At 39.5% G+C, this 22,606-nt stretch overlaps 1 protein-coding gene across 1 annotated transcript in view; it reads right to left on the reverse strand.

Annotated features, from left to right (window-relative positions):
- Positions 1 to 22,606, reverse strand: part of syt3 (synaptotagmin III) — a 30,497-nt gene that overhangs the window by 3,518 nt on the left and 4,373 nt on the right. Inside the window, exons 2-12 of the mRNA XM_030140553.1 lie at positions 20,424 to 20,793; positions 18,862 to 19,286; positions 14,216 to 14,611; positions 12,824 to 12,932; positions 11,931 to 12,107; positions 7,309 to 7,435; positions 4,855 to 5,073; positions 3,412 to 3,532; positions 1,876 to 2,047; positions 1,076 to 1,205; positions 148 to 241 (exon numbers count right to left, since the gene is read on the reverse strand). Of these exons, the coding sequence (XP_029996413.1) occupies positions 152 to 241; positions 1,076 to 1,205; positions 1,876 to 2,047; positions 3,412 to 3,532; positions 4,855 to 5,073; positions 7,309 to 7,435; positions 11,931 to 12,107; positions 12,824 to 12,932; positions 14,216 to 14,611; positions 18,862 to 19,012 (1,692 nt within the window). The 5' untranslated portion in view covers positions 19,013 to 19,286; positions 20,424 to 20,793 and the 3' untranslated portion in view covers positions 148 to 151. The remainder of the gene's footprint in view (positions 1 to 147; positions 242 to 1,075; positions 1,206 to 1,875; positions 2,048 to 3,411; positions 3,533 to 4,854; positions 5,074 to 7,308; positions 7,436 to 11,930; positions 12,108 to 12,823; positions 12,933 to 14,215; positions 14,612 to 18,861; positions 19,287 to 20,423; positions 20,794 to 22,606) is intronic.

Below are 22,606 nucleotides of genomic sequence, written 5' to 3' on the forward strand. Positions count from 1 at the left end.
TCCCATTTACAAGCATGAATAACAGGTGCTGGTCTGTCTGTGGAGGGTCCAATTCCAGTGCATGATTACCTTCAAGGCAATCCTATGCATGTCCCAGACAATGCTACTACAAAACAAAGCATCACATATAAAACAGGAGAGGCTCACAGTTTTAGTCGGAGTGAGGACTGTCCACAACGATGTGCGGCTTAGGGGAGGATGCTGTCACACTCTTTGACACAAACGTACCAATTGCTTTTTCCTGTAAGCAAAGAAGATAGCACTAATGTGATTATGCAATCGAAAAAAATCTTTTTCATAATACTGGCTTGATTTTGCTTTTGTCAATGTAGTGATAGTACAACTAGTATCATCAATACTTCTATAGTGTATGACAGAAGTATGCTTAAGTGTATTCAACCTATTAAATACCTCAACCTAGTACTTTTGTGTAAAGGATTGTTTTTATATTATAGAGTATTATAGAGTTGGGTGGCGTAGTTACATGTAACAGTGTTAAATTACACAATAAATGTACCTGTAGTTTGTTACAGTTACTGACTGGTGATTACAAAAGGGTTCAATCCAAATTTTACAAAAAAGTTTTAGTTTACATGTATAATATAACATTCATTGTGCATTTTTTTATCCTGCAGCAATGTCTTGTTTTGGAATATTTACAGACAATGTAGGTCAGCAGAACTGTCGGGACAAACTTGAGGTTAGCATTGGTTTATAGTCTGGTTTTGCAGAAAGGTTATCAAAAAGTTGTCAAATGTAATGAGTTACAGCGGTTCGATTAATTACTTAAAAAAAATACTCATTCATTTTTAACTGGGCAGTTAATAATCTGTAACCTATTACACTATTACACTGTAAACACTGTTAAATGCCACACCTGCCAATATTGTTTCCTTAAATTATTGTTATGTTTACAGCTATTAATCAGTGTTGTTGCTGCTAAAGTTATTTGAGTTATGAGACAAAGTATTACAGAAGAGGTGAACAAACCATTCTTATGATACATGAATACACATACATACACGTCAAGTTCAACTCATACAATCAAGAACACACAGGATCATTTGCACATTACCTCCACAAGCTGATGCCAGTGTTCTATTGGTTTGCGTGGATTAGCCAGCATAGCCGCCCAGTGCTCCCTCCCTGGACCGTCTGCTTCACTGCCCACACGACACATCCCTATAACCTCGTTATGACCAATACTGACATGTAGAAAAGAATGGAGGGACCGAAGCAAGGATAAGAGGGACAGAGAGGAAGAGAGCGCAGAGCAGGGAGTAGAGAAAGGAGGGGGAGAAAAAGGGAGACAGGAATTGTAAGAAACAAGCAAACAGAGTCTCATTTATCAACCTTGAGTACTGGGAAAAGAGTACAGCAGCCGAGGAAGGATATTGAATAGCAGCTCACAAATACATACAGGGCTGTATAAAAGCCTGATGTCAGCGGGGGTGCAGGAACGAGTGCAAACATACAAAAGCACACACCTATGGAGATGCCAAATGGAAGGCAGGCTACATAATAGGGAGGCGGTACATCTCTACGCAAACACATCAACCAGCCAAGTGTTGCTGCGAGCGGCAGACAGACTAACACTGGCAGGGTTACACGTCTTCCTTCCACATTAGCATAAATCATGCCTATTCATTAGGTGGCTGCCTATGGTGGGGACGTCCACCAGGAGGCTGACTCATAAGGGGCCTTCATCATGTTTAACACTGCTGCAACACCATCAAAATGCAATGACCTAAAAGCTACACAGCGAGATGAGGAAGCATGTGCAAACACATTCACAATAAACAGTACAGTAATGATCAGTTTCATCTTGAAGTCCCTGGAGCACACTAAAATGTAATAACACCTCAGCCTACTCACCAGTCATAGTCCATCACTGCAATGACGATGGATACACTTTCTATATTTTCATTGGGAATGTCAAACACCAGCGCCTCGTTGTATGTAGGGTTCAGAGTGTTCTTCTTAATGGAGGTCTTCCTCTTTTTTAGCCTGCGCCCATCACATACCAGAGATGCCTTCACATAAGGATCTATAAGGGACAGAGAAAAAGACAGGGAGACAGGGGTGAGCAGAGATAGTTGAAAAATAAAGGGGAGAACAGCGGGGAGACAGACCAGGAGAGGCAGAAATAACAAGAGAGGGGGAGGGAGGAAGAATGGAGTAAAAGATAAGGGGGGACTCCTGCAAGTACTGTTGGGTATTATGCTCACAGGTATCCGCGTCTGTAACACATAAAAGGCATGAAAATCAAGTCACCTTGGCAAAGCTGGATTAAGAGCACAAAGGGAGAAAAGCAGCACAGGTTGAATCACTTCAGTTATCCATTCAACATGTGCAGCTCGGTGACAGCAGCAAGGGAAATCACACACACCTACGACTTCATTTTCATGCTCAGTTTTTAAACATCTTTCAGGCACTAATATCATCTCGGGATCTATGTAGCGATAACAGTCGCGTGTGGTCATTATCATTTCAGATTTCACTTCATCTGAGAGGGCAATGCTGTTATAATCATCATGTCACGAAGTGAAGGATAACAGAAGAGTGTACATTTTTAATAATGAATTTGCTAATTCAATATCAGGGCACGCATTCATTTGTATGGTCCCAAATGCACTTTCTCTGTCTTCTTTTCTTTCTCTCTTTCTCTGCCGGCTCACTTTGACTTACTGAAGTTGGTGTTACAGTCGAAGCTCTTTGTTCGCAACGAAAGACAAAGCAGTAAGTCTATACTGGTTGCTGTGTTTAGAACAAATGATCTTTACAGCTTTAGGTAATACATTTATAATTTATAAAGCTCTACTTGTATTTCTTGAAGGAAAAAGCATTATCTGATTTTCTTATACAGTTAGAAATGATTATTCTTGTGATGCTCTGCGTATTCCAGGAATTTATAGCAGATGTAATAAAGTAATCTACTTTTTGCACTTCCTTTTAACTTATTTGTCTACTTATTAGGTGCTGAAGAATTCCTTTCTGCTAAAATTGTGCAAACTTGCATGGGGAGAAGAGAACAGTAATTATAAAAGCAAGTTTCCTCCCAAATGCAACATGCGGTAGAGTATTTGCCCGTCTGTTTGAGGGTGTGGAGAAAAGTTCATCTTTGTTTAGTGTGAAAAAAGAGTAAAAAAAAGTTGCTATTTTTCTTCTCAAGGTCTTGGTCAGTGCTTACTACTAATGCCAGACACGAAAATTATCTCATAGACTATGAAAATTGGTCTGGCTAGTTAATGTTGCAATAAGATAAAATACCTCATAAAAGACCTCAGGAATGCAACATTTATCACTAGTGTAACAGATGTTTTGGAGACATTTTGGTTTTGAATTAGTTTTTAGTCAATCTGCTTGCTGGAGGTCCCACAGCAGCAGGATGTGTGCTGGTTAATCCTGTACCTGAGAAGCCAGTCAGGTCCATGGCTTTGAGGTTGGTGGCCTTGATGATTGTAGCAGTAAGCCTGCCTGCAGTGGGCAGGTAACACAGCGAGAAATTAAGCTCCCCGAGATCAGCCTTCTCCTGTAGGTCACCACACACACACACACACACGAACAGAAATAATGGTGTAATCAAAAACAGCCATGTAGGACAAACAGTAAAAGACACATATCCTTTTCTATGTCCAGAAAAGAGCTGTTTCTGCAGCTGATGCTAAGTGACAGCAGGGCTCCTAATGTGGACAGGCAGAGTGTTTAGATGAAGGGGAAGAGCCGTCACTGTAAATGACTCATATGCCAATCTATCTATGTCCCCGAGTGAGCAAAGTGTTAAGGAGAGGTGACAATTCTCCAGGGTTTTTTTTTTTATATATACATTTATATCTCCCTCTGCACCCATCTACTGATCTTCTCCTTGTCTGTGGTCTCAGTGGCACCAGAGTAATGACATGGGTGGTATTCAGGTCACACTGTGGCTAGGCTAGGAGCCTCGCTAATCAATACTTCCCCAAGTGAAATGGTAAATTACACTAAGGCTGATGTTTTAAACTTATTTAATAAATTAAACATCCATGCCAAAAATTTTAAGACTTTGTGCGATCTAATTTGCTAATAGCCTTCTATGAATATTTCATATAAATCTACTTGGACAGCGCTTGATAAAAAGTTTAGATGTCGCCAGCAGTGCCTTTCCAGTAATCTATCTGAAGCTCATAGGTTTTTTTCATTTCTCTGCATTACCAGGCTGTGATTGAGTCAGTGCTGCAGATAATTTGCCACCCTCAACCTGTGCAAACTCTGTCTACATTGTGAACATACAATATAATCTCTTGAAAACACACAGTCACGCACATGACTTCTTGCATTGCTTGTATAACACGATTAGGTGAACAAGCTGTACAACATACATTTCGAAAACCCATCATACCCACTGTTACATTCAGAATATATTGCACATTGTAAATTTTAAAATGCACACAGGAAGTGTATGTGTACTATCAGATTCTTTGAGGAGCAGTTTATGTAAATGTGTGGCTCATTTTGCATGTTCTGCAACAGCAGAGTGTATGTATGTATGTATGGTACTTCATTTCCTTATGCATGTTGCGTTTACATTCACTGTGACTGGCCATACTTAAAAGTTCATGTTCTCGGTCTTTCAATGGATAATTCATGCATTCAATTCATATACTAGAACTGAAACTGTCACTTGCTTTGTTTTTGCTAAGATCCAATCTTGTTCACTTCTGTTTTTCACTGCTCTGGTCTATAATTTGCAGCTGCAACAGCCTGATATCGCCTCAAGGCTTATTCAGATTTCACCTAATCAAATCTAACATGAGCATCAAGTGCAAATGGATGTGATTATTTGGAGATTTTTCTGCAGTAGAGTGTCATTCTTACCGCAGTGCCCTCCACAATGTCCCTCCAGACCGGCTTGTCCCCACTGCCCTCACTGAAGTCCAGCAGGTTGTCCACCACTACCTGGCCAATCAGGTCATGTCTGGAGAAGCGGTCAAAGTCATACACAGAGAAATGCAGCTTCCTGGAATGTAGCTCATTCAGAGGCACACCAAACTGAAATGTTTCATTGAACACTGGGTTCAGGGTCTTTCTGTGGACCTGAGAAAGAAGCACAGAGATAACTGTGTTAATGCCATACATGCCTTTGTTACTTTTCTGAGTAGAATTTCTACATTTTAAACCTCTGCGTTAATGATTGCATTTTACTCATGTATATAAATCTGTGTTTTACAAAATTGATATAATATCATCATTGCAGATTTATAAAAACAGCGCATCAGTTTCCTCACATAAAATTTCCCATACCAGCATTCTGGACAGTCAAAAAATGACTGTTAAATGCTGTCAAATTTCCTGTTTTTCATATTGCTTTTGAAAAATGGCAGCTTTTATGTGTAATGCCTTTGCAGAAGTCTGATATGCAGAAAAAATACTTAAGTAACACAAACTACAGACACATACACAGCCAAAGCAATAATCTTCACAGCACAGAGTTCTTATTTCAGTGTCATTTCTTGTCATTCACCAGCATGCAGAACTGATTCTCCTGGCTTTCAACAGAAGGTATGTTTTCTTTTCTGTTGTTTTCCCCTTATCTCCTTTGTTTTTTGTTTTCTTTCTGTTCCAGAAAACCATCCAGCTCTTCTGCTGTTTCATCCAAACCAAATTGGAAACATAAAAGCCATTGCTTCTTTCATCACAGAGGAGCTACCAGAGACTTGTTGTTTCGAGCAGTGAACATAAAAGCTCTGATTAAGTCCATGTAGGATGTGCTCAAAGCAGATGAATAGGCATTACCCACAGAAGTCATAATTTACAATTTGGAATGAACCTTCCATCAAAAACATGGCACAGAATTTCACAGAGGGTTTGGATTAAAAGTGTGGTCATACTGGCTGAAATGCCCTAAAGCAAAGTAATTAACCACAGTGTCTGACCTTGTTCCTCAGCCAGAAGGAGAAAAGTGAATTTAATATTTTATTGTTGGATGAAAAATCAAATGTTACTTGTTTAAATTAAATAATGACCTTTAAACTATGTTTACAACTCAATATTTCATTCCCCACCACATACAAGGTACAGAAGTTCAGCGAAAATGCTCAAAACAACATTTTGCATTATTATTTCAAGTTAAGTCCCAGTCGTGCATCTCATTGCATCTTTTCCATGACCTCCATAAAAGGGGTCATTTTTAATCCAGAAAGAGAATAGCTGTTTTAACAAATTGCAAACTACATTTATAAATTTGCCTCCAATCTCATCTAATCTCCAACACAAAATTCACTATTTGTTGATTTACTTGTGAGACTTATTTGCCGTGATGTGTTCGATATAAATACTGTCATGCAATAAAGCCTGGGATAATTAAAATATGACTCACTCTCAATTTTCCAAATCCAACTTTTGTCACTGCATGAGTGGGTCTGTCACTGACTTATTAATGCTTGATGATAACTTGTTAGCTTTGGATTAAACACGCTGCTCATGGATCGCTGTCCCTTTAGAAATTGGAAACACAAAGCTAAAGCTCCAACATCTAGTACTAGGTAAAGTCTGCCTCTCTTTTGAAATTAGTTTGAGGGAAAAAAAGGCGATGCAAAATATGCTACAGTGCTGTAAAAACTCCATGTTAATGAGGATGTGATTGAAATTAAACAATCATCTACACTCTAAACAACAGAGGAGCAGTATTATGCAAATGTGGTAGTATTCACGCTTTGGCTGAAGGGGCTTTTGTGATATACAGGAGACAGAAACACAAAGGGGAATCCAAACGGGAGAAATTTCAAACTGGTACAGCTTCATTGTCACTGACAGCATATTTTTTTTTAAACTGCAGTCAACTCAGACCCTTTTCAACTTCAGATTTTCTCCCATTCTAAGACCAACACTCCACAAAAATTTTGCAGATATTTATGGATATGAAAACAGTTTGTGAGGCCACTGAGCTCATAAGTCTTGAGTTTCTCCACAGAGAATAAATTAGAACAGAGGAGGATTTTTGAGGTCTAAGGGTATGTTTCCTGGTACAGAACATCCTGAAAAGTACTCAAATATTGACTCAACTGTCCTCTAACACCAGAATAACACACAGGAGTTAGATAGCGGTGCCCCATAATAGTAAGAGGCCCATTATCTTGAATGAATTATACCTAAGATTAGATTTGGTTACATTAGTGAAACTGTCATGATTCCCCAAGAGAAGACTGGGTCATCTGAGCGGAGGAAACAGGCAGAAGAAAACCGAGTCAGAGCTGATGATGTTTAAAATAAATGTTTAAGTTTACTACTGAGGAAACAGGTGATTGTGGTGGGTGTGGGAGTGGGAGGCACCTTGGTCTGGAATTTCTTCTTTCTGTCTGGCAGTAAGTAGATCTTCACGTAAGGGTCAGAGAACCCATTGGCATCCTTAGCTGGCAGGTCCAAAGCTTTCAATATCTTCACCACCAACTGCTCCGTACTGAGACAAACACACACAACAAACTATATTAGACTTCGCATCCTCCTAATAAAAAAGGCATAGGGGTCGAACAAATATATACTAATACTGCATGAGACCCAGACAAGATCAGCCCACACTCACACACTAACACACACTTGGCTTTGTATACGCATGCTGTTATGGTGTGGGAGGTTACTGTCTCTGGTGCAGGGAATAACCAGAATAGCATACGTACGTATAAGGTTGTGTGTAATCTCTAAAGTTGTATTATGATTCTAGTGTGATATACTGTATTTCAAAAGGTTTATCAAACAGGCTAAATGAGAGTATTTTGCATTATGAGTAAAGAACAATAACACAGTATATATTAGGGGTGTGTACTGGCAAGAATCTGACGATACAATACAAATCACAATACTAGGATCACAATACAATATATCACGATATATCATGATACTGTTAAAAAGGAAAATTTTTGTTTGCTTCTTTTTCAAAAAAATTATTATTTCCTGGAAGAATTGAATTACACCAGAAACATGTACAAATACTAAACACATTTTTATTATCACAACAGGATCTAATGCTATATCACAAAATTTTTCTAATTCTCCTAGATTCCAGTGGAACTACCATCTGCTTCTCCGACAGTAAAAAGTGCTTTTAGAATGCCTCAAATAACCATTTTTTAATAAAACAGTGTTGAATAATAATAAATAAGATATAAACAGCAAAGAAAAACAAAAAACAAAAATGAACCGCCGCCATATCTGCATTTGAATAAATACCTAAAAATATTGATACAGTATTTTTTAATTTCGATACAGTATTGTGAAATGAAATATCACGATATATTGCAGAACCGATATTGTCTAACACCCCTAATTATGATTCTAGTGTGATATGCTGTATTTCAAAAGGTTTATCAAACAGGCTAAATGAGAGTATTTTGCATTATGAGTAATGAACAATAACAAGTTCCATATCTTTTAATACATAGGCTGAAATTACCTTAAAAAAGACAAAAGTAAGGAGGCACTGATTGTTAGTATGAATGAGAACAAATTCAATCATACACATTCAGACAATAATCTTTAATATAAAGCAATAAATCAGCTACTACCATCTTAGTTGTCAATAGCCATTGTCAGTCAACAGAACAAATACTGGCAAATGTCAATATTCATGTAAAATATCTCTAAAAGTATGTCTCATTTTTATATTTTGATAGATTCTTGCATGGAGATTATGAAGCAGAGTACACAGTGATTTCATGTTGAATATCGTACAGAATACACAGGACAAAAAAAAAAAAAAAACAGTGTCAGGAGTTATGACTAAACATACATCATGACTAAACAAGACTGTAGGTTGCAGGATGAGTAATGAACTGCAGCACACAGTACATACAATACATCTGGAAGAGGTTGTTGCACCTGAACATATTGAATATCTTTATACACCGACTCAAATTAGATAATTAGAAATACATGCAATTAATCTGTTCTGTATTTATACTTGAAGTAAATACTGTTTGTGAAGTAGATGAAGACACAAGAATTACTTAAGCAAATGTTTACAATTTTAAATGTTGCCAGTAAATTTCTAATTACTAACCTTAATTACCTAACTAACATTAATTACCAAAAACACAACATGTCACACTTTCACATATTATTTTATATTTTATGCATTTTTTTGTGAAAAAAAAATGCCGCAACACACATGCGAAAAAAAGACTATCACCAGCTTTGTTCCAAATTCAGCCTTATTGGCTCTACTCCTGTCATCAAACGAAGCAGATACACATTTGCAGATGCAGGCACTACAGCAGGACAAACACACACAACACAAATTATTCCCATAATTGTGTGTTGTGTATAATAAACCCATGCACGCGCACATGCACACTGATACACATGTCCTTCCACTGACAGTCATGGCTGAATCTCATGCACCGTTTATTATGTATTTAATTACCAGATGAAGATGAAGATGGCTTGGAGGCCTTTAATCAGACCTTGTTAGACTGTGTCTCCCCGTGTTAACCAGTGTGTCAGCACTTCATTAGCTGCTATAGGAGCACATTGTGATCTTCAGGGTTGAGGAACATTCGGCAGTACAAGCTCCAACAGTGACCCTAACAGTTAAAATGTCGTCTGTCAATGTGTACCAATCTCACATATGATACGCCTTGTGACAGCACAACCGTGGTCAATCCGAGCACGCGTTTACCTCTAAATCACATCTAATTAAAGCAATAGGATAAACATGCCCAGTCTGCAATCACATCAAATCAGAGAGGCGATTAGTGGGGCAAATTGCTGTTGGAAATTGCATTTCCAGCTCAGTCAGATAAATATTTTAACAAGAAAATCCTGACCATTTCAAAATGGGTATCTAATGATCTTAATCCGGTATGATTTTGTGCCATGTTGGTGTTATAGACTCTGCAGTTACTGTGATTAACCAGCGTGGCTCACAGCAGTGCTCGCATGTACAATAATTGGAAATGACAGAAAACATGTATACGTTAAAAAAAAAAAAAAAAAAACTCTCCTGGATCATCATGCAGTGCGGTGCTTTTGTAGTTCATTAAAATGACATGGTTGCAGGTTTTCCTCTACTCACGACTGAAAGGAGCAAAACATGAGCCTGAACTGAAACCAAGGTTTGTCCACAATCCCAGTGGCGTGCTGCACAGAATATACCTATTACTGCTTGAACACAGAGTGAAATTCACAGCCTTATTCCTGGCAGACAATGCCTGAAAGCTAGCTGTTATTCCCACAGTGGAAATGTGTCAGCTTTTAATGGGATTGTCAATAGAAATGCCTTTCCCAGAGGATCTAAGGAAGATTGACATTGTTGTTCCGACTGTTATTCTCCTAACAGCAGGGGTCTCACGCGTTAACACACCCATCGTACCACAGTTCTTGTCCTCCTTTATGTGTATCTACATACGTGCCCACACCTTCTCTTGTGGCTACATCTCTAATCTCTCTTTGTTTCTCCATCACTACTACTGTTCCAGTCTTTTCACTAAAGTCTTTTTCACTCCAGCATAATGACAGGCTAATACAAGATGGCATCAATTATCTTGTGACTATTTAAATAGGAGGTAAGGGGACACATGAGCAGTTTTTGTCATTTACCCCCCTCTCTTTTCCACTCTCTGGCTAATTCTCCGTATCTATAACTCCAGCTATAACACAATCGGGTGTTATTATGTGTTGACAGGGTTGCTGTTTAAAGTGGCTCTACATATATAATTCATGACTGAAACGGTCTTTCTCTCCTTTTCTTTTCTGACCATCAGCACTTTCACCCTTTGCAACGTTTTTACATGTCGGAGCAGGCAGAAATAAAGGACTACCAGCTGAGCCGCAGATAGGCAAAGCAAGTGGGCTGCACACTCATCCTCACACCCACACAAACTCATGTACAGGCTCACCCGTCACCCAGTCCTCACAGCATGGCACCCACCAATTACCTACTTAAACTGAAATTATCCAGTAGAGACCATGGCCCCGTCAAAGGAGCAAATTGAAAGTAACTACAACAATCAGTGCCACACAGTACATAAAGTCAGAGAAATTCTTGTGTAACTTCCTTTTATTGGAACCACTTTCTGATATTTTAACATGAAGGTTTCAAAGATGATCATAAACAAACAACAGCGCAGTCGTCATGTCACTGCATGCTAGTAATGCATTGATTTAGAGGTATCCTACATCCCATAAAACTCAACAGTTACTGTCACACACTTCAATTTCTTCTTGAGTTTGAAGGTTTTGTCTGCCGAAGAGGATAAACAAACTAAAATATATTTTCCAAAGAAAGTGCTGTATCTCTGTTCTGTAAAGAAACTCAACAAAACCATTATCTGTATCCTGCCTTTAAACGCGGTGTTTGAAGAGCTGTACACGCACCATTACAAAGTAGTCTATCAGACACATCAAAGTATACCACAGGCAAACAAAACTTTACTGTGCTACTTCTAGTGTCAGATTCATCAGACAACGTTGAGGTCTCCACTATGGAATGTTTGTAGATACTTTTATCCAGTTGAAGTTTAAAGCAGCAACATTTTATCCAGCTTTGACCTTTATTAAACACAATAGAAATTACTGAATGACCAGCATAATGCATTTGCACTCTTGTGACATTATGGTAGTCTTTAAAGACGTTTGGTCAGCACTGATTGGTTAAAAAAAAAAAAAAGAACATGACTTATCCTAATCATCCAGCTCCACTTGCAAAAGGACAGTATGTCTCCATCAGTTTTGTGCAAAGCTGTGTGTGTGCTGTGCAGACAGCAAGACAAGGGGGCACTAGACACATTTGCAGCATTTTTACGGTAACCTCGCCTGTGTTATATTTTGCAGCTAAACCTTGTAGGTTAAAATCTTGAAGCACTGTATTTTGAGGCTAAAATTCTTTACTTGTTATATAAGAGTGGCATGATAGTGAATAGAACTTAGAGGAGAAGTAGATGAAAGACTTGCTAACTTACTTGAAGGCGTAGCGCAGGAGGAAGCTGATCTTGCCGCAGGTGTCACCCTGTTTGCCCTCACCCTGGTCACCCTTGGGTCTGTAGAGCTCCGGTTTGATCTGCCCAATACTGGTTACCTGTTCCTTCTCCTCACCGTGGAAATCAGGGCTGGAGAGCTGATGAGTCATGGGCTTGGGCCTAAAAAGACACATAAGAGCTTAGAGGGTGAATATTAAGTGAAGTGCACAACACACTGTCTCACACACACACTATAAAAAGGATAATACACAACAGTGTGATTCAGCAGCTTAATCAGAGATGCAGTGGTGAGTAAACCATTTAAAATGATTTTATCCAGGTTTCATTTGCATAAAAGGCTGCACACCTTTTTCCACACATATACACATTATAGTAAGTGTTGTCAGACCAAAGCCAGTCGTATAATGATGTGTTGATGTGATGCAAACCGCAAATTCACATTTATTGAAATACAGGGATAATAATGCATGGGTTTGTTTTTGTTGCATCAATACCTATAGGTTAAACAAAACCCTGTTCTTATCAGGCTCAGCTAAAAACAGAGAGGTTTTTCACAATGATACTTCACATAAATTTAATATAGAGAGGTTCAAAACAAAGTCGTTTGCTCTTACAGACCTCAAAATCCTCCATTAAAGGCTGAGCGAGATTAAAGCCAACATTATGCAACTAATGTTTCTTTATCATTATGCTCATAAAAACAACATTTTATGAGGCAGAGCACTTCTTTTATTAATCTTAAGTCATGCATTTTTCAATGGATTTTCCTTTAATGTTCACTATCTGAAGAGTTAGGCTGACTCCAACCACTAGACTGAAATAAAAACACACAAAATGGACACGCATGTCCAGTAAACCTATATAGTCTTACTTACCGAGGGGTGACCTGCTGCTGGGAGTGGGCATTTGGCAGGTCTTTGTGGGGTTGTGCTCCACCCTCTGAGTTGGGGACATCTGGAGAGGTCTGGCTCAGCTTCAGAGTTCCTAATTGTGTGAGAAAATGGACAAACAATCTGCATTGACTCACATGTCTCTCGTTATTTCTGTGGCCCTGACAGTCATCACAGCGGCTCTAACAGCACTGTTTTTTTGTGATGCAACGTTACCATCATTGATTGCATCGATTGTGGTGTACTGATTTAACAGACAGTGATTTAAAAGAAGAAAAGGAGGAAGGAATAGGCAGACATATTTACGACTATTTATGCGAAGCCGCTGCACCAGCCTTGACATCCATTATAAACATAGCACTATTGTAAGTCCTAGTCATCCATTTTTAACAACTTGATATATCTCTGAAACCAGTTAAAAACTGCTTATTTTTCTAACAATGGTGAGTTTGTTGTTTGGTGATGCTTTATTATTGCTGCAGTCCTAATACTACAGCACTAAGGATTCACTTAACACTTGAAATTATTAATAATGTCTTAATTGTTTTTAAAAAATGCAATGAAAGGATTTGAAAATTAATATAGTGTGATAATGTATAATATGTTTAAGAAACTTGCAGACTCATCCATCTCTGTAGCTCTTTAAATATCCTGAACTTGTTTCATTGTATATTTGCTGTTTCATTTTACTGCTCCCACACTCTTCTTTGTTTCCAGTCACAGCAAGCAGACGTTTACTACAAACAAGCTCTGATAAAACTGGCAGATGAGGACAACATTTAGCAGCTAAAGAAGTACATTTCCTCATATTAATTTGCACAAACCATAAGAAAGCTTAAAGATAAGGTGAATACTGGACCTATCAAGTGTCTCACTCCAGTGCCTAAATAATCTCTGCTGATTATTAGCATTTGCTTGCTTAGCCATAACAACATTGTAAGATGAAGGTGTGACAGCATGTATATCATCTGCATGGTGTCGTCAAAATCTGATTCGTGCAACTTTGAAACAAGGAAGTTTGTATTTGTTGCAAAAACCTTCACTTTAAGGGGTTTTCACCTTCCCTGACTATCCTCTTGGATAACCATGTGCACTAAAAAGACTAGGCAAGTTAGGGAAATATTTCTTGAATATGGTACCACTGAAGGAAAACCCATTTATATGAACAGTAATGGTTAACATTCATCACACTGGTGACTCACTAGATCAATTATTCACTGTATGTAGTTATATGTATGTATTAAATTCAGTACTCACAGTATATTAAAATGAGATGCTATTGACTAAGGCATCACATTACTCTTACGGTCATGTTGGTATTAAGAGTGTTTAATGTCTGTGAGATAAAATTTGCACATAATTCACTCCCTTTCTCACCAGCATTGTTGGGGTAGGAGTCCATGTCCAAGTAGGAGTGCTCCTGGGTCTCATGCGGCCCTCCAACAACACCTCCACCCTCCCCCCTCTCTAACCCTACCAGGTCAGAGAAATGCGGGTGGTGCTGACCCGGCTGGCCCAGGGTAGGGTACAGGGAGGATGAGGAATGTCCTTCTTTTCTTTGCAGCAGCGGAGGTAAGAGTGAAGACCCTGCAGCTCCTCCGAGGCTACCAATGCCTGCGCTTCCAGGCAGCAAACCTGAGGTCAGGCTCAGGCCTCCACCTTCCTTGTCCCGCCATGGCAGCCAACAGAGCTTCCATGAGACAAAGAGGGAGACTGAGAGAAGGACGATGCCGCAGAACGTCACGATGACTGAGAGCAGACTGACAGAGATCTCTACACAGGGCATAGGAAGACATGACAAGGAAGGAGTAGAAGGTTAAAAAGAGAAGAGTCATCCATATATTCATAATTATTTACATAGAATGAAGCAGATGTCATTAAGACAATGTTATACAGCCTTGTAAGTACACTTCCTGCATTTGCACCTTAACGCATTATACAGATGTCTAACAAATCAACAGTATCCCACTGCAAGATCAACAAACCACACTCCCCCTCAACACATACCCACCATTAGCAGCACCACCACAACATCTACAAATCACACATTATGGAGCAGGAGCAGGAACTCGCTCTAGGCATAAATTGATATTCAACCATACCCTCAAGCTCACAGCTTGCGATTCAATCTTGAGCTTAAAATGGGGGCAAACGTTGGAAGAGTAGATAATCTTGAGGGAGGAGAGGAAGCAAAAGGAGGAGACCAACAAAAAAAATAACCAACACCTTCAGTGATGTGTCTGTGCAACGTCATCATATATTTCCAAACGGTGATGAACATTTTAATCTGTAACAGCGCGAGGATGGTGTCTGAGGGTTAAGGGGGTTGTGGTGGAGGGGGGAAAAGATGAGGGTGTTGGAGTGGGAGGAGTATGACTCATCCGAATGAGAAACTGTGCACAATAAAAGAAAAGCGCAGTTTCAGCACCAGACTGTTGGACAGTTCCAACCTCAGTCAAAAGAGCAGGAATGAAAGAGAGTCACCGTTAGCTCCAGAGCTCTGGAACTTTTGTAGTTCTGTTTATGGTTTAGAGGTGCGAAGCTGCACGTGTCAGAGCCTATAATTCATGAATTCATAAATTTGTAAATACATTATAAATATTCAATGATTTTTTTTATAAATAAACAGACTAAATACACAATGAATATTAATGAATAACTATCCGTAAGTATTTGAAGTCTTTTTATAAATTGTGTGATTACTTAGTCTTTTTTTTTTTTTTTTTTTGACACAAGAACCAATCATATCCCCCAAAAAATACAGGCCCAGAGCCCTGAACATGAATATTCATAACTTGTAAGTAGACCAAAAAGACTCATTACAATGTGCAGATTTTGTCTACTTCTTCCCCACCTTGAAGCATATAACTAGAATTTCTCACCATGTATGGCTTCAACCAGAGGGCCACCAATTAAGAAATCTTTCTGTCTGTAGGCAGGCTAATCGTCACCTTCATGCCTTCCTCATGCAAAGAAATTGCTGCCTGAGCCCCCCCACCACACACTTACACTGGCTGACATAAAGGCCTCTTTTCTTTAACCTTCTGTTCCTTGAATTTATGTCAGTTTATAATGTCTTTATGAGCATGACAAAGACATAAACACTGTTAAAGCACACAAAAGAGAATTAAATTTTATCTGTCATAGGCTGACAACAAGACTGAGAGCAAATGAGTGAAAACAAGGCAACACAGCCAATCCCAGAGCCCTGGGGTACATCTTCTGGAATTTGGTTCGCTTTCTGTCTCTACCCGCCCTCCCTCTTTTTCTTTCACTCGCTCCTCTTTATAATCCCCTCAAACACCCCTCATTCCTTGCTGTCATTTCTTTCCCCATGCTGTGTGTCTCCGTATGCTCTGACTTTATTCCTCTCCTCAGTGACTGTCTCTTTGTTTTTTACCCCTACCTTCTGTCTCCGTCTCCCCCTTCTCTGCCTGTCTTGCCTCTGCTTTCTCGATCACTCCTTTGGTGAATTATTCATCAGTCTGTGTATGTCATTAATCAGCACTTGTTCAAAAGATATGATTGGGGGGCTGTGGAGGTGGGGGATGGGCGAGGAGACATCGATCAGTCGCGGTGGAGAACAAGACGGAATAGGAAGTAAAGAGCAAAGGATTGAAAAAGAGAGAGACAGAAGCACGACAGAGAATGATAACAGAGACTGTGAGACGGGGGAAAAGGAAAGGGAGGAGATAAAAGAGTGCAAAAATGAGGTAGGATGAGGTAGAAAGCATGAAGGAAAAAGCAGGACGTTACTGATGAAAAGGATGGAGAGAAAAACAGCAGACAGCAGGAGAGGATTGAAAACAGATTGGTGCACATGTTGAAACAGACATATCAGCTGACTATGTCTGTTCTTGCTTTTCATTCCCACAGAGGAGAGGAAAGAAGAGAGGAATGTTGATAAAGTTGATACAATTACCATGCCATATGTGAAAGAGTAGAAACCAAAGAGGCAATGATAGAGAGAAAGGACTCGGAAAGAGAAAGATGGAAGAAAACAAACTGACAATGATTTAGAACAAAACCTGAAGAGGGGAGGGGTTTAAGGATGAGAAAGGTTAATGTATTGATCTGGAGGGGAAAAACAAAGCAATGAAGCAGAGGAGTAGGTTGTGTGTGGTTGGCAGATCAGGCTTCACTGATAAGACATGGCTGTGATCAAACGTGCACAGGGACTGTCAGAGGCCAAACCAGTCTCCTCCATTTGTCTCTCTTTAAGGCGGCCGCTGTACCTTCCAGAGCCCTGATCCTGCCAAAGATCCATCGCTAATCCACAAAGCATAAAAAGCGAGTCAGCGGGTGGGTAGGTGGGTGGGTAAGAGGCCTCTGAAGTACACCATGAAGAGGGACTGAGACTCTCTGTCAATCAGGGCCTGATGCAAGCCCACTGGGAGTCGTACATTGCTCCACATCAAACACATCTCCGCTGCTTACACAAGCCATTCACTGACAGCTTTTGGCGGTCATAGTCCTTAGAGGGCTCGGAGATTTCCATCAGCACACACCGAAAAATCACAGCTGGTAAGCGAGAGGGCCAACGCCTAAAACCATGGTGTGACATTTCTTCACATAGGCATCCAATTCTGGGGGCAACACACAGCCAATCCAGGCTAATCTACACTGAGCCACAGATATCCACACTAATCTGCGTAACAGAGCAGTGAACTTCAAATGCTTCAATCAGGAAGACCTACATACAATACCCCATACACAATACTCTAGTCTGTGATACTGTATATTTGTATACATAGTCAGAATATACTGTGCGTATAATCCATTTCCATGCAATAATCCAAGAATTATACAAAGAATCTTTATAACGTCACAAATTTGATGGACTTGCACAGGTACTCATTTTAATCTAGCAGATGAATATTTGATGGATTGCTGTTCTAAATACACTGTGTATCTAACATATTTAAACATACACAACCATCTTAACATGTGCTTTCTTATACTTAAATGTCTAGCATGTGATATGCTAATGTGGTCCAGTAAAAAAAAAAGGTTGCCATTGTACATGTCTACAAATTACAGATATGTATACTATCTGTGTAATTTTTCATTGAAAGAGCCCATCATTCTCTTGTCTTTCCTTAGTAAGTAGGAGGAAGCTGAGATGGTGGATATGAGGGTGCTATATATGAAAATGTAGGATTTCGACACCAGAGTAGAGTTTGCAAACTGACTCCAGTAAGTCAGTAAGTTTTCAGGTTCAAGCAATAAATAGCACATTGGTTCAGGTTAGAGAACACTGCAGTTTGGTATATATATTTTATATATTATTGTTCATTTTTATCACATCTATTAAGCCTTTTTTGGTTATAAACCCGGTCCTGGTATCTTTCTTTAATCCAAACCAAGACTTCAAATCACTTCAATAAAAAAGTACACCTAATCCTTTTAAATCAGTGATCTGTTGTTTCTACTCTAATACAGTAACTTCAATGACAACTTTATGCTTACAAAGAAAACAGACATATTAACCACAGATATACATAAGATCCAGTGCAGTACATCTAGTTTCTTCACTTAGTGTTTTCAGCTTTACTTGTTAAGTCATGAGTGTTTATTAAGCATGCATGAAGCATGCATGAGCATGCAGACGGGGGGATTATTCTTTCAATGGCTTTTTTGATACTGTACTGTGTACTATATTTAGACTGACATGAACTCAAGATGAACATAGCTTCTGCTCTTTGGGTTTTGGGATCTATCAGCTTATACAACTTATACTTATAGAGCGAATGAATAATGGGTCAATAATGTAAAGCGCTCTGGGTGTCTAGAAAAGCACTATATAAATCCAATCCATTATTATTATTATTATTACAAGTCAGCTTCAGATCTACAGGTGGTTAGTCTTTGATGCTATGAAAGTATGTTTCAGTTGAGATATGGCTTTAAGGCTAAATAAGGAATACGATAGAACACCTTACTACAGAAAATCCAGTCAATAATGACTCAAAATATGAATTCATCATGTTTAAAATGTAATATTTATGAGAATCTGCGAGTACCTGTGTCCAACCGTCCGTTGCGACCCCTCAGCAGGTAGCTGAACTCCTGGCAGCGTTCACTCTGGCTGTAACCCCTCGGGGAGTTGAAGCATAGCTCCTCCACCAGCACCAGTGCCTTCTTACACAGGTCTTCATCCCAGTCCCCCGACATCCTCCAATCTGCATCGCACTCTCACCAGCAGTCAACCAATGACAGTGCAGCCCTCTGCGCCCTCTCCTATTGGACGGCGCTCAGGTAAAAGGAGTATTGGCCCGTCCACCTTTTACAAGGTGCGAACTGAGAAAGAGGAGGTTGAAGGAGTTGAGAGGGCAAGGGTAGCAAAGGAAGAGCACGAGGGGCTCTGCTGGGTGTCTTGGCCTGGATCACAGAGACCAGACGGACGTGCCCATATATGACTGAGCGACACCCACCCCTCTCACTTTCCCTGAAAGAGATAAAAGGCAGAGAAACTGGCGGCATGAGTATAAGGACATAAAAGCGTACAAATCAAGATTTTGGCAGATTGGTCACCTTACCCATTAAATCCAATTACTGATGCCAAAACCATCAGTGTGTCCCTGAAAGATCACTGGCTCTAAGATAACACTTTGGCTTGCACTAAGAAGGGTGATACTAGGCAACTGGCATCTCATAAGATGTGAAAGGATGTGTTGAGGTAGAGGTAAAGCTCAGCCTTAAGTATACTGATATACAACATTGTCTAGAAGAGCTGTGTTTTGATCTAAACCTCAAAAATGAGTAGCCATCCTCATTAGCCACAGTCCACAGACCACAATCTTGCTGTCTTTTTCTTTGAACATTTGGCAGAAAATAATTTTGGTTAAAACAATAATGTCTGGAGATTATTTTACGGTGCATTGCTATAGTAACCAGATTATTAGTTTGGTGCAGGTCACATTACAGTTTTGTAGTCAGTGGGAAGAGGTGGAGGTGATCTATACTGTTAAAATTCCATAACTTCTGGTGTTATCAAATTAGCTGCAGTAACTGCCATTAATTTCAATTTTAATTCAATTTCTAAATGCATACATAGACATCAAAGACACCACACAGTGCTATTCTTCTGTCTTTAAATAAGACTGAGTGCTAACAGCTCATTACTCACTCAACATGGTGCACAGTTAATTGCAAGACGCCTTATTGTGGGTGATCTCGCAAGGGATACAGAGATAGTTTGGGTGTATAAAAATGTCTCAAACTGACCAATGGGTCAGTCATTCTGAAACTTAACAAAATTATTTCTAAGCAAAACACTTCTCTGTCTTGTAATTATAGAGTAATTAAAATAATTATATGGTGTTGGTGTTCAGTCCCTTCAACACAAAAAACTAAAAACAGTGTGAGACAGAAAGACACTTCCTGTTTTCTGCACTGATTCATTTTTGTTTTTCTTTTTCCCAAAAAAATCCACAAATACAGCAAGTGAAATACATATTATGCCAATGGCACATTACTGTCAGGCCAAGCAGCTTATCTTATACATTGTTCTGAATTAAAATCCAAATTAAAGCATTTCATTAGCTTTAATAAAATCATAAAGGCATTCATTTGTGGGTTTTACCTTTATTGAATGTGACTCTTGGGGTTCTGGGCCATGCTGAATTTGCAAGCTGGAGTGGAGATGCTCTACACGTAAAATTGTCCTTGCAAATAGATCTGGCTGAGGAATGGGAATTTATGCCTGCAGTGCATGCATAACCTTTAGCTTGTTATTTTCTTAATGTTTCCAAGACAATAAATGGGAGCCTGCAGAAAAGTGGCTTGTTTTTTTCTCTTCTCTGCAAGTTGGTTTGGAGTTAGAGCTGAGCTGCTGGTCATGGAGTTAGAACAGGAATTGGTGGAACACATTGGTTACTGGCTCCAACACGTCTGCAAGGATGGGAGTTCCCTGTTGGATTAGTGAAGGTTCTTCTGAGGCCCTCCGACATCACCTGAAAAACAAAACAAATTAATCAATCAATACAGTACATGAAGGCAGTTGTATTAAAGTCAAAGAGAATGAGTTGATATTCACAAAATATTAAAAAATTTTAGGAGTACTCAAAAATCTACAAACACCACATTAAATGTAAGTTTAATCAGATGTACTGAATCTGACTGCCGTATGTCTGGCCTTTCATCCAGGAGAAACTAGATTTTTTTTTGTATATTGTCTTTATTTTTGAGCTCATTCTGTCTAAATAAAAGCAGGTCAATGCCCAAACTCTACTTTCTCACAGTTTGTGAGTCTCCAGAGATTTTGACTGAGGAGAATATATGCAAAGTAGTGTCTAATAATACAGATTGTTTGCAAAGTAGTACTGAAAACGTCTTGCCACAAATCTTACATCGGTTGTGGCATGGATGGAAAATAAATCACTGGCAAAACAATGTTGGTGGTGAGAGGTCAGCTTTTTCACCATGCTGTTTGGCCCTTGTAAAGCAGTGGACTTATTTCTCAGGTGTCTCCTTAGACAGAGAAAAGACTATTGATCATTTGATGTATGTTGTTCTGTGAAATGTCAGCGTCAGTCTTTGTGCACAGAGTGGCACCTCCCTAGCAAAGTGCTCCTTATGTGTCCATCTGTCTCTCAGCCATCAATCAATCACTGCATTAGCCAAAGACATATTTCACTCTGAACAAGATCCGAAACAAAAATGGCTGCACTCCCTTTTTTTAGGTCTCTCTCTCTCTCTCTCTCTCCTCTTGAAGACAGAAACAGTCTTGTTCTCTCTTGTTCATCCTCTGTCTCTGTCGACTTTGAAAAGCTGATTGTCACATTAGGATACTCTGTCGGTCTAAAGGAAACTCAGATAATATAGAGTGTATTTATCTATCCATCTCACTTCAGCCTATTGTAAAAAAAGAATGTGAAATTAGCAAATCAAAACGACATCCAGACCCAACATCGAGCACCAGCCCTCCTCTTACCCCCTTCCTCTCTCTCCCATTAAGATAGTAAATCTGTCTGAGTGACTTTAAAATGTAGGATATCTCAATCTGAGGAATGGCTGTCTGGCACAAAACTGGCCGCCTCAAATGCCAGTGAGAGCATCAGGAAAGAGGGAGAAGCAGAGAAGAAATGGAGGAGAGAGACAGACAGAAAGAAGGATTGTGTACGTGTAGCAGGAGACAGTGGAAGAGGGAGGGAGAGAGGGATAAGAGAGATGCTGACATTAAATTGGAGTCGAGACAGATAAAAAGGGAGGAAAAAGAATTGGAGCAGAGAAGGGCAGGAAAAAAAATATAGGAAGCTGGCGGCGGGGGTGACACAGCAACAATGGTAATCAAAGGTTTTGGGGATGCAATTTACTACAAGGAAAATATTTACAGAGGCTGGTTATTCACAAATAAATATGCCTTCAGAAACATGTTGACAAATCATTCCACTCAGATACCGCCATACTCAGAAATGCACATTCCAGGTGAACAGAGCAACACAAAACCTCCCACAGACACTCCATTGACTGCTGTTCTGCCTGGGATCAATATTCTCAGGGAATAAATACGCCACAACACAGACCAGTCGACCAGTAAGGTCACTGTCCAATTGGACAATGGAGACAGGACGACATGCAAGGTCACAGTCTAATCACACTACACAGAAGGAGAATTAGTATATGGGGTCCTGTCTAACCAAAGGACCGAATCTGGGATGGATAGAGGAAATAATTGCTCAAATATCAGAGGAACTGGCCAATCAGATCATGTCTCATTCTGCTATAAAATCTTTCATCTGTACACATAATTTCAAGATAATTTGT

This window comes from Sphaeramia orbicularis, chromosome 8, assembly GCF_902148855.1.
Source record: "Sphaeramia orbicularis chromosome 8, fSphaOr1.1, whole genome shotgun sequence".
NCBI classification, from domain to species: domain Eukaryota; kingdom Metazoa; phylum Chordata; class Actinopteri; order Kurtiformes; family Apogonidae; genus Sphaeramia; species Sphaeramia orbicularis.